Raw genomic sequence first — 12,665 nt, 5'->3', positions numbered from 1 at the left:
TTTAGTATGGTATAGAAGTTAAATTTTTTTGAGTCTGATGAATAAACTGTTGTTACATAAAATGGTATCCTTGTTTTAAGGAAACATTGGAAGTATAAAGGGATACAAGGGCACTAAAATATGCAACATGTTCTCAAATGGTTCAGGAAAAAGAGCAAATAATATGACAAATATAACAAATTATTAAAAACTAACAAATGTAGATAAAAAGTACACAAGAATTCTCTGCATTATTCTTGCAAAGTTAAAATTTTAAAGTGCACTGGTTCTCAATTAAAATGGGAACTTCAGAGCTGAGAGGTCATCTATAATCTGGATTACAAATCAAATCCTTTTTTAAATGAGGTATTGAGGTCAAGGTTCACAACTAGTTAGCAGCAAAACTGTACTTGCACCAATGACTTTTTAAAAAAATTGAGGTAAACTTTATATAAAATTAACCATTTTAAAGTATACAATTCACATGAACAACCATAAGATCTATCTAGGAAACCTACAGCATAATGGTTTATGTCACTCCCCAATAGCCTCTACCCACTGCCTTTGGCAATCACTAGCCTGCAGTCTGAATCTATGAATTTACCTTTGTGGATGCTTCAAATACATGGAATCACAGAATGTGTGACCTTTTTACTGGCGTCTTTCACTTAACATAATATTGAAGTTTACCTACATGTATCATTTCCAATCCTTTTTAAATTTTTATGCTGACTTTACATAGAAATGAAAATATTTTATGTATTTTGAATTCTTTTCTGTGGCTGAATAATATTCTATTTATGGACAAAGCACATCTGGTTATCCACTCATCAGCTGATGGACATGAGGACTGCTTCCACTTTTGGACCACTGTGACAAATATTGCTGTGAAATTGGTGTACAAGTTTTAGTTTGAATCTGTTCTCAGTTCTTTGGGGTAGACAGACGAGTGGGACTGCTGGGTCATATGGTAACTCTAACTCTCTGAGGAACCACCAAATCATTTTCCACAGAGGCTGCACCGTTCTACTTCCCAAGTTTCACACATATCCTCACCAACAATCTTTTTCCATTTTTTTACATTATGGCAAACCTAGCTGGTATGAAGTGGTATCTCATTGTGATTTTGATTTGCATTTCTTTAATGACTACTGATGCTAAGCATCTTTTCATGTGCTTTTTGGCCATCTGTGTACCTTTTTTGGAGAGATGTCTACTCACCCTCTTTGCTCATTTTTTTTTTACATTGTGTTGTCTTTTCGCTGTTGAACAGTAGAACAAAAGATATTTGATACTCAGTCTAGTGCTTCTTAGGTCAGGTAAATAAATATGAGGAAATATCCAAAGACAACATTCTTAAATTATATATAAATGTGGATTTTTAAAAATATTTTTCAATTTAACTTTGTATTATGGAAAATTTTCAACATACAAAAGTAGAGATAACATGATCCCATAAGATAGCTGTTGCCAGTTCTACCCACTTTTCTAGTTTGCTTTGTTTTGAAGTTTGAGTGTTTTGAAGGTAATCCCAGACAACATAGCATTTCACCCTTAAATAATTCATTATTTATTTCTAACATGTAAAGACTTCAAAAACATTTTTATAACTTTATCACATTTTTAGAAAGTAATATATATCCCTATTATCATATAATATTCAATCCGAAGTTGAATTTTTTCCCACTGTCTCAAAAATTTCTTCTTATAGTTGGCTTGAGTAAGTATTCAAATAAAGTCCATACATTGCTTTTGGTTAATATGCCTTTAGGCTTAAAATACACACACACACACACACACACACACACACACACACAAGCTTCCCACTACCTTCCACCCTCTCATTAAAGAGAAAATTCAGTTTTTCTCTGAATTTTTTTAAGAAACAATCATTTTTCTTTTTTTCTTTTTCTTTTTTTTTTAAATTTTTTATTTATGATAGGCACACAGTGAGAGAGAGAGAGGCATAGACACAGGCAGGGGGAGAAGCAGGCTCCATGCACTGGGAGCCTGATGTGGGATTCGATCCCGGGTCTCCAGGATCGCGCCCTGGGCCAAAGGCAGGCGCCAAACCGCTGCGCCACCCAGGGATCCCAAAACAATCATTTTTCTAAACACTTCCCCACATTCTTGGTTTGGCTTATTTTATGCTTGTAGTATTCCTAAGTATGTTCATTTATCTTCTTTATTTCATGTAAACTACAGGCTTGATTAGATTCAGAATGAGCTTTTGTTTTTTGAGATTTTCTTTTTCTGCCAAGCATACTTGTTATTCCATATATTAAAAGTGGAGATAATTAAGGCCTAGTTGTCTCACTTTTAGTAATGTTAAGATTGATATTAGGTTCAGGTCTCACCCATCTATAGTAAATTTTCCCAGCAACCTCACATCTAATGGTTTTAACAGCTACTAACAATTCTTGTGTAGACCCATTAATTGACTTGAGATTGTAAATGTGTGATTTTTCTAATTTTGACACATTTTTTTCTAAATTTATTAGCTGGAATTTTGCTAAAAGAGGTACCTACATTCAACGTCCTGAGAAACTGTCCTTAAAAACAGTTTGTAAAGGAAGGACAGAAAAAATATGCTTGACTTTTATTCTACTCTTTCATAATTTCTAGAATAATGTGTTGGCATTATTAAGCAACTGCCAAAGAAAACCATTTAATTTTTCTTGTACCGTCATTACAAAATCTTGGATTTTCATATATTTTATCTTTCAATCCATTAATCATTATTCATTTTGATTTTCAAACCGTGGCACTCACGTCCAGCGGGAGACCCTTCAAATTTACTTATTTTGATGTGATGCCAATGATCTTTGATAGCTTTTGTGCTTTCTACCCCAAGAATTCCCAGGCTCAACTTGTACTTCCCCACCCTAGAATTGGAATATGGCATTTATCCAAAGAGCCCGGTTTCTTTTTAATGGGCAATGGTATTTATTAAGGGTCATAATCTGAGTGTTATGGCTACTCACTGCTTCTAAGCCCAGTGGGCAGACCTAGAGAATAGGCATTTTTAGAGGAAGAAAAGTAAATGAGCCTGTACTTACAGTGACAATTCAAATTTAAGATCAAAGGGTTTTTATATAAATTCTTTGACTTCATACTTGTATCTTTTTTTTTTTTTTTGTAATGCTGAAAATCTTAGTTCCTGATGACATTAACACCATAGCTACTTAAATTTCAAATAGGTCATAAATAATTATTAAAAAATAAATCATACAACTGTAAAAAATACCAAGCATGGACAGCCTGGGTGGCTTAACAGTTTAGCGCTGCCTTCAGCCCGGGGTGTGATCCTGGGTACGCGGGATTGAGTCCCATGTCGGGTTCCCTGCATGGAGCCTGCTTCTCCCTCTGCCTGTGTCTGTGCCTCTCTCTCTCTGTCTCTCATGAATAAATAAATAAAATCTTAAAAAAAAAATACAAGCATGAATTCCTCTGTAACTTAGTATAGGAAACGTTTTGTTTTTTTTTTTTTTTTTACTCCAAATCCAGAAGTAGTAACTGAAAAGACTGATATTTGACTATATTTTTTAATTGCATCACGGAAAACATCAACAGCCCTGAAAACAAATATTGTCAACCTTTTGAATTCTGTCAATCTGATATGTGAGAAATGGTTAATATAATTTTCATGTATATTTCTCTTGTTAGAGAAACACTGAGTATATTTTAGATGTTTGAGGGCCTTTTACATTACTTTTTCTTGTGCATTTTCTGTTTACGTCTTTTGCCAATCTTCAGTTGGGTGGTTGGTGTCTTTTTCTGAGTTTTTAGAAGTACCTTACGTATTAGTTTTATTAGTCCTTTGTGATATAATAAAAACATTTTCTAAGTTTGTCATTTATTTTTACTTTGATGTTTAAGTAGCTATGGTGTATGAGAAATAGATCTAATTTTGTCTTTTTCCACATGTCTATTCAGTTGTCTCAATGCACTTGTTTAAAAAGTTTCCTTTACACACAGTCACACACAAAATTCTACCTGACTGTAGCTCTAAATCAGAAAGGTAAAACAATAAAGCTTCTAAAAGGTAACAGAAAAGTGTACTTCATTCATAACCTTGGTATAGGTAAAGATTTTTTAAGTGGAATGTAGGTGGAAATAACTATGAAGGCATTATCCCTGGTGATTTGTATGTTTGTGTGTATAATTTGTCTTCCAAGTTTTAAAGACAATTAAAATTTTTTCATTAAAAAACTTTATTTTTCCTTTACTTACTACCTGTATAATAATATCAGGCCTCTCTAACTCGATTTTTTAAATTATAAAATTGGATCTGTGTCACTTCTTTCAAAAGCTGCTAAAGATTAAATGAGAAATTTATTCTAAAATGCTACAGTACTGTCACATAGATTATGATTACGAAAACTGGTTTAATTATGTCTATATTTATATGTATAAATAAAGACGGGTTAAGTCTCAGGATTCTCAACTAACTCTAGAAATTGGCATCCTCTAACCCTGATAGCCAGTAAGAGAAAAGACGGTGATCTATCCTACCTGGTCCTAGAAACTGGCATCCTCGAGCCCTGACAGCAGCCCACAGGTTGGCAGACAATTGCTGGGGATTCTGGTGCTGTAATATTAGTTCTGTTACAGTTCTTTCTCCAAGTGAACGGGCTGCTCGCATGGCTCTTACACGACCTTCTTCCTCCACCAGTTGACAGTTTACAAGCGTCACCAGTTTCCTTTGCATTGGACGGCTCAGTGCACTCTGATTCAAACTAGCTACACCTTTAAGAGGAAGGAAACAAAGTTTTTCAATTAAATAAAACAAGTCAATTTTCATTATCCATACTTAACTACGAAGCCATAATTTGTAATGAGTCCTCTGTAAGGTACTTTCACTGTTTTAACAAGAGTATTACTATTCTGTGGTAACAGGAGTCTAATTTTTAGTTACTTCAAATTTTATCTAGGTATCCTGTTTTCTGGGTTGCATGTGTCCCTCAAGAGACTATTCTGGGGGCAGCCCCGGTGGCGCAGCGGTTTAGCGCTGCCTGCAGCCTGGGGTGTGATCCTGGAGACCCGGGATCGAGTCCCACGTCGCACTTCCTGCGTGGAGCCTGCTTCTCCCTCTGCCTGTGTCTCTGCCTCTCTGTGTGTGTCTCTCATGAGTAAATAAATAAATCTTAAATAAAAAAAAAAAAAAAAAGGCTATTCTGGGTTTATTTAGCCTGTTTTCCATCCAGTTAATGAAAAGTTTAATAACAGCTCTAATTTTATTACATACATGACGTTTGGAATAGAATTTAATGGCAAACTCTAAGATCACAATCCATTTTCCTAACTCAAGGATATGCTCCAGCAATTCTTTCCTCTCTCTGACATCATTACTTCTTCCCTTTCTATTTGACTACTTCCATCAGCAAGACAAAAAAAGAAAGCATGCTGTTATTTCATCCATCTTCAAAATAAATCTTTTTATTCATTGCTTTTCACCTACCAGTTCTGCCCCATTTCTTTCTTCTCTTTTGTAGCAAATCTCTAGTATTGTCTATATTCACTATCTCCAAATTCCTTTTTTTTAAAATAAATTTATTTTTTACTGGTGTTCAATTTACCAACATACAGAATAACACCCAGTGCTCATCCCGTCAAGTGCCCCCCTCAGTGCCCGTCACCCATTTACCCCCACCCTCCTCCCCTTCCACCACCCCTAGTTTGTTTCCCAGAGTTAGGAGTCTTTATGTTCTGTCTCCCTTTCTGATATTTCCCACACATTTCTTCTCCCTTCCCTTCTATTCCCTTTCACTATTATTTATATTCCCCAAATGAATGAGACCATACAATGTTTGTCCTTCTCCGACTGACTTACTTCACTCAGCATAATACCCTCCAGTTCCATCCACGTTGAAGCAAATGGTGGGTATCTGTCGTTTCTAATGGCTGTATCTCCAAATTCCTTGCATCACAATCTTTAAAACCTATTCCAATCAATCTGTTGCTCCTATCACTTTATCAAAACTGCCTGTCACGACAATTACCTCTACTTTGCTAAGTCAACGGTCAATTCGCAGTCCTTCCCTTACCTGACCTTTCAACAGCCCTCAACATACAACCACTCCTAATTCCTTTAAACACTTTCTTTACTTAGCTTCCAGAATACTCCATCTCTCGCTTTTCTTCTTTCCTTTTATTTCAGGTCTTTTTTTTTTATCTGATTTCATCTTTTCTTCCTGACTTCTTAATGTTAAAATGCCTCAGAACTCAGTTTTTGTTTTATCTACATTCACTGTGTGCATGATCTTAGCCAATCTTATTAGTTGCTGTAAATTATATTCATATGTTAATGACGCCCAAACATACAGTTTCTATACCTCATTCCTTAACATATATCCACTGGTTACTCAATAGCATCCAAATGAAGATCTGACATCTCCAACATAACATGATGAAAACTGAACTCCTGATCTTCCCATCTAAACTTGATCTACCTACAGTATTCCTTATCTAGGTTGATGGCAATCTCTTTCTATGTGGTCAGACCCCAAAACCCAGGAATCCTCTTTGATTCTGCTTTTTCTCACAGCCCACACGCAATAATTTAGGAGATGCCCTGGACTCTACTTTCAAAGTATTTCCAGGCCATTCACTTCTCACTACCTCCACTGCTACTATGTTGGCCCATTAGCCTATTAACCAATACCCTGCTCCTATCCTTTCCCTTCTACACTGAATTCTCAACAGAAAAGCTTGAGAGATCCTTTAAACATTAGTCAGATTGTGTCACTCCTCTGCTTAAAACCCTAGAGTGACTCCCCAATTTCACTTGGAGTAAAAGTTCGAATCTTTAAAATGGCTTGCAAGTCTGCACATTATCTGGTCTTACCACTTCCTTTCATCTATATCCTACTGGTCTCCCCTTCACTCCCACTGCTCCAGGCACACTCTCCTATTATTGTTCTTTGAAGATACTAGGCATGCACTAGGGACTTTGCTATTGCCTTTCGAGAACAGTCTTCTTCTTTTTTTCTTTTTTCTTTAAGATTTATTTATTTATTTGAGAGAGAGAGAGAGCACAAGAGGGAGGGACAAAGAGAGAGAGACAGAGAATCCCAAGTGGATTCCATGCTGAGCATAGAGTCTGACTCGGGGCTTGATCTCAGGACCCAGAGATCACAACCTGAGCCGACAACAGTCAGATGCTTAACTGATTGTACCATCTACGTGCTCCATCCTTATTGCCCCTCTGGAACAGTCTTTTCCCAGGAACCTACATGGTTAACTACCTCACCTCTTTCATTTCAAGTTTAGAAGCTACCTTCTTAATGAAGCCTACATTAACCACCTTCTATAAAATTGCAATCTGCCCTTGTCCTCTCACCCTGACCTTTCTAATCCCTTTAACTGTATTATTTTACATCCATAACAATTATCAATTATACTATATAATTTTTATTATGTTTATCGTTTATTATACTTTCTCTCTTTTCTGAAACATAAGTTCTCTGAGGGCAAGCATTTTACTCATGTATGCCAAGAACCAAAATACGGCCTGGCACTTAGTACATGCTTGTCAGTATTTGCTCAATGAATGAATGAATGAATGAATGAATGGAGGTGGATAGGCTAAGTTTCTCAAGGAAATCACTGTGTCCTAAATATTCAATAGTGCAAAGCATAGAGCAGGTATAAAATAATACTTGATTGATTCATCTAAGATGTGTGGGTCACCAGGTATGCAGTGATAATCAAATAGAATTCTGTAAAAAAAATAAATAAATAAAAATAAAAATAGAATTCTGTTTCTGTCAAACACTTAAAAGTAATTTATTGTACTTATATGCCTATCTCCCCTGATAGACTGTGGGCTCTGTGAGGGAGGGTTAGGCAGGGACCCTAACCATGATAAATGCTCAATAAAATTGAATGATTGAATATATGAAATTCTTAGCAGGACTTATTAAAATTGATATTCTGCTACAGCAGTATTATTTTAATGAATACAAATACTGTAGAAATCTCAATATGTAGTATCTGATGAATTCTTAAAATAGTAACAATATTAGTTATTTTCAGAAGAAAATATAATGCTCTCCAACAAAACGTTTTCCAAAAGTTGTCCAAACTCATTTTTTAAGAGTCAAAATTATTTGATAGAGTATTAAGTCTTTCAAAGGAAATGTTACCAAATCCTGCTCACCAGTAAAAACACTTTTTATGAACCTACCTTTACCTCCACTTAGTGGTTTCAAGTAGAGTGCCAAATCCTCAACACATTTCTTTGCAACCTCATAGTGTTTGTTCTCACCTAGATTACTTAACTTTATTGACTGATGATCTGGTACCTAAAAAAAAAAAAGAAAAATTGAGGAAATACATTCATCCAGCTCATGGAACTATTACTTACATATTTGATAATAATCTTGGTGAGTATAAAATTATAATACAGAGACAATACATCAAAGTACTTTAAATAAAATTAAAACCGAACACCTAGCCAAACTGCTTTCCAAGAACCAAGTTTATCATACTTAATAGCAGGGGCTCAATGTAGTAATAAATGGAAAAAGCAGCAGGTAGTTAATAATATTCTATAATGTTAATGTCTTAAGATTGATAACTATGCTACAATTTTGACAGATGTTAACATTAAGGGAAGCTACAGAAAATTATACAGGTTCTCTGTGCACTACTTTTTACAAGTTAAAGTATTTTAAAATAAACAGGAAAAAAAGTACTTAGCACCTTCTCACTATGTAATTCATTTACTGTATTTATCGATAACGGTTTGTCTCCTTTTGGTAGAACAAGACAGTATTTTTTATTTAAGTAGGCTCCATGCTGGGCTTCCAATGTGGGCCTTGAACTCACAACTATGAGATTAGGACCTGCGCTGAGATCAAAAGTCCTATGCTCAACTGACTGAGCGACCCAGGTACCCCAAGATGTACTAGTATTAATGAAAGGTCAACATTTGGGCATAAACTATAGCTCTGCCACTTCTATGAGTGACCTTGAGTAAATCATTTAACTGCTCCAGCTCATGGTTTTCCTCCCTGAAAAATGGAGACGAAAATCCCTATTTCATATTGCCATTATGAGAATTCAATTTAATTCAACAAATATTTGTATTTATGGAGTGCTTAACATGTTCCAAACACAGTTTTGGGTATTGGGCATCTATCAGTGCACAAAACAGGCACAACTGCTTGCCCCTTGTAGAGCTTACAATCTCGTGAAGAGAGAATGGAGCTAATATATTAAAAAACATAATAAATAAATAGGTAGTATGATAGACACAGCAAGGATGGGGGCGGTATTGGGAAAGTCGAGAGTAGTTAACAGTTTTAGCAGGGGGTCATCAGGACAGGCTACCTTGGGAATCATGACATTTGAATAAAGACTTGAGAGAGGAGAGGTAATAAACATTCTACACAGAGATAAGAGTCGCAACAAAATCCCTCAGGTGAGAACATGTATGGCATATTTAACAACTGGCTATGAAGCAATATAGCTTAAGCAGAAAGTCTGCAGGTGGGGTTTTAAAGGTAATAGAAGGGACGCCTGGGTGGCTCTGCAGTTGAGCGTCTGCCTTCTGCTCAGGTCATGATCCTGGGGTCCTGGGATCCGGTCCCGCATCGGGCTCCATGGATGGAGCCTGCTTCTCCCTTTGCCTGTGTCTCTGCCTCTCTCTCTCTGTGTGTCTCTCATGAATAAATAAAATATTAAAAATAAATAAATAAAGGTAATAGAAATCTCACTGTATGGGCCTGCAGGCTATTAAGGACCAATTGAGAGGACATTTATAAACCACAAAACATAATACCTGGCCTATATAGCAGATGCTAAATAAACGGCAGATAGCTAGTATTATTAGAGTCTACCATATTTTATTGTATCTAAGATGCCACTGTCTGTAAAAGGCACTGTTATTTTATGTGCCATTAAGAAAAACTCCTGCCAATTATGACATACTATTGATTATAGATGCACCTTGATTTCAGAGTGTCTAACTGGATTATGAGCATTGAAAATAAATTTTTTTTTTTTAAGATTTTATTTATTCATGACAGAGAGGGAGAGAGAGGCAGAGACACAGGCAGAGGGAGAAGCAAGCGCCATGCAGGGAACCTGACGCAGGACTCGATCCAGGGTCTCCAGGATCCGGCCCCGGGGTGAAGGCCGCACTGAACCGCTGAGCCACCGGGGTTGCTCAGAAATGTGTTTTAAAAGAAAAACTTGGGGCAGCCCCAGTGGCACAGCGGTTTAGTGCCGCCTGCAGCCAAGGGTATGATCCTGGAGACCCGGGATCGAGTCCCACATCGGGCTCCCCACATGGAGCCTGCTTCTCCCTCTGCCTGTCTGTGTCTCTGCCTCTCTCTCTCTCTATGAATAAATAAATAAATAAATAAATATTTTTAAAAAAATAAATAAAAAACTTGAAATAACAAGATACTAAAAGAATGTAATATTTTTAATTTGTTGAATTTTCTAAGAAATGATTAATCAGAAAAGTCCTTGTTTTCTTACTTTAATATATAGGACATGATGTACAGAATTTCATCTTCTTTCTCACTTGTAAAATGTGGATAATAACTATCTAAAGAGCTACAGTAAGAATTAGTACTAATAGATCTTGAATACTATCATACCTAACATAAAGCAAACTCTCATTGAATGGAAATTATTCTAAGTATAGAGTTTTGGCCTGATCCAGTAAAATGATTATAAACAAGAAATATTAATTTTATAACACGTGAACATAAAAAAACGGTGTAGGGGATCCCTGGGTGGAGCAGTGGTTTGGTGCCTGCCTTTGGCCCAAGGCGCGATCCTGGAGACCCGGGATCGAGTCCCACATCGGGCTCCCAGTGCATGGAGCCTGCTTCTCCCTCTGCCTGTGTCTCTGCCTCTCTCTCTCTCTCTCTCTCTGTGGCTATCATAAATAGATTAAAAAAATTAAAAAAAAAAAACGGTGTAGAATTTATTATTGATACTCTGGAAATTGGTTTTCTATATATATGCCCCTAAATAGACCTTATGTTCTTTTTTTTTTTTTTTTTAAAGATTTTATTTATTTATTCACGAGAGACACAGAGAGAGAGAGAGGCAGAGACACAGGCAGAGGGAGAAGCAGGCTCCATGCAGGGAGCCCGACATGGGACTTGATCTCGGGTCTCCAGGATCACACCCCGGGCTGCAGGCGGCGCCAAACCACTGCGCCACCGGGGCTGCTCTAGACTTTATGTTCTTATTTGTAATATTATCCTAAAAGTCAAGTGAAGTTAAAAACCTGCATTTGGTCCTAGCTGGTTGATATCTAGCCAAAGCTTAGATTATATTTCTTTTCATATCACCTAATGAATAAATGCTTATACATGCTTATTTTAAAATGCTCCTTATCCACCAAGTCACTTATATATGTTGACCAGTGCACTGAACACAAAGAAATACATAACTATAATGGGATTTATGGTTTTGCATAAGGATTTATAACATTATCTAGAGAAAATCTTTTGCAGAATACAATCATGGTATCAGGGACACTGACTATTTTTGATGTTTCAAGTATCACTAGACACATTTGTACCCCTTAATAAACAAAGTTCCATAATTATTAAATATACCAAATTAGTACAATCTTGAAAGCTTACCTGGGCTCCCACTAACTGGAGGAGTGCAAAGTTGACAGGAAGGACATCAATGTCTGTGTTGATGGCAGTCTGGTCAAAAGGACAAGCTTTTCGGTGAAGTTTATTCAAGCAGGTCTTGCAAACAGTGTGTGAACAACCTAAACTGATGGGTTTGTGCACATTCTCATCAAATTCATTATAGCAGATTGGACAGGACAGAAATTCTGTCCATTGAGCTGCCTGCACAGGCATTGTAGAAGCTGGATGCTCGGGTTAGCAGTCTAGCAGATCATTATTTTGCTGTGTAGTGTTTTGTAAGCTGGAAACGGACAAAAGTAAGAATTAACCACATATTCATCATTCACCTTTTAAGAGTTAACTGCTTAAGTCAACCATCACAGTTTCAAAATCTAAAACACCCTGAATAATTTCATATGCTTTGGATGTCCTTTTCTTTAAATCTATTTGCTGAATTTGTTAAATTTCTAAAATTTTCTCCAGAAACAACATCTGCATAGTGTCCTTTTTTAAAAAAATATTTTATTTTATTTATTTATTCATGAGCGACAGAGAGAGAGACAGAGGGAGAGAGGCAGAGACACAGGCCTAGGGAGAAGCAGGCTCCATGCAAGGGAGCCTGATGTGGGACTTGATCCCCCGTCTCCAGGATCACTCCCTGGGCTGAAGGTGGCGCTAAACCGCTGCGCCACCCGGGCTGCCCCATAGTGTCCTTTTCAACTAAACATATTTATATTGGTTGGTCAAATAATAGCTACCAAAGCTTTTATATATTTTTCTTGATGACCACATCAAATATGTAGATTAACTTTCCATGTTTCATTTTTAGGAATAGAAATTACTTTGGATTCTGAGTTTTTGGATAGCTACCACCCTTAAACACATTAAGAAATGGCCTAAGAGTTATTGGACTTTGAAAACTATTAATCCAAAGAATATCATAGTGAGTAAAGCATGAAGAAACAGCCACTTGAATGACCAAGTTAGTCAAGGATATGTTCAGCTTGGCAGCTTCACAGAAGAGGAAATCTCTGGTGAAGATCTGACTAAATGGCTAACAAAGGTACTGAAAAC

The 12,665-nt window shown here is 36.6% G+C and overlaps 1 protein-coding gene across 5 annotated transcripts in view; it reads right to left on the bottom strand.

Annotated features, from left to right (window-relative positions):
- Positions 1 to 12,665, bottom strand: part of RC3H2 (ring finger and CCCH-type domains 2) — a 61,319-nt gene that overhangs the window by 42,111 nt on the left and 6,543 nt on the right. For all 5 annotated transcript variants that reach the window (XM_025475045.3, XM_025475043.3, XM_025475042.3 and 2 more), the window contains exons 2-4: positions 11,595 to 11,892; positions 8,168 to 8,285; positions 4,495 to 4,728 (exon numbers count right to left, since the gene is read on the bottom strand). In XM_025475045.3, coding sequence (XP_025330830.1) covers positions 4,495 to 4,728; positions 8,168 to 8,285; positions 11,595 to 11,825 — 583 coding nt within the window. In that variant the 5' untranslated portion in view covers positions 11,826 to 11,892. The remainder of the gene's footprint in view (positions 1 to 4,494; positions 4,729 to 8,167; positions 8,286 to 11,594; positions 11,893 to 12,665) is intronic.

This window comes from Canis lupus, chromosome 9 (genome assembly GCF_003254725.2).
Source record: "Canis lupus dingo isolate Sandy chromosome 9, ASM325472v2, whole genome shotgun sequence".
Taxonomy (NCBI): Eukaryota; Metazoa; Chordata; class Mammalia; order Carnivora; family Canidae; genus Canis; species Canis lupus.
This window is presented reverse-complemented; position numbering and strand designations above follow the sequence as displayed.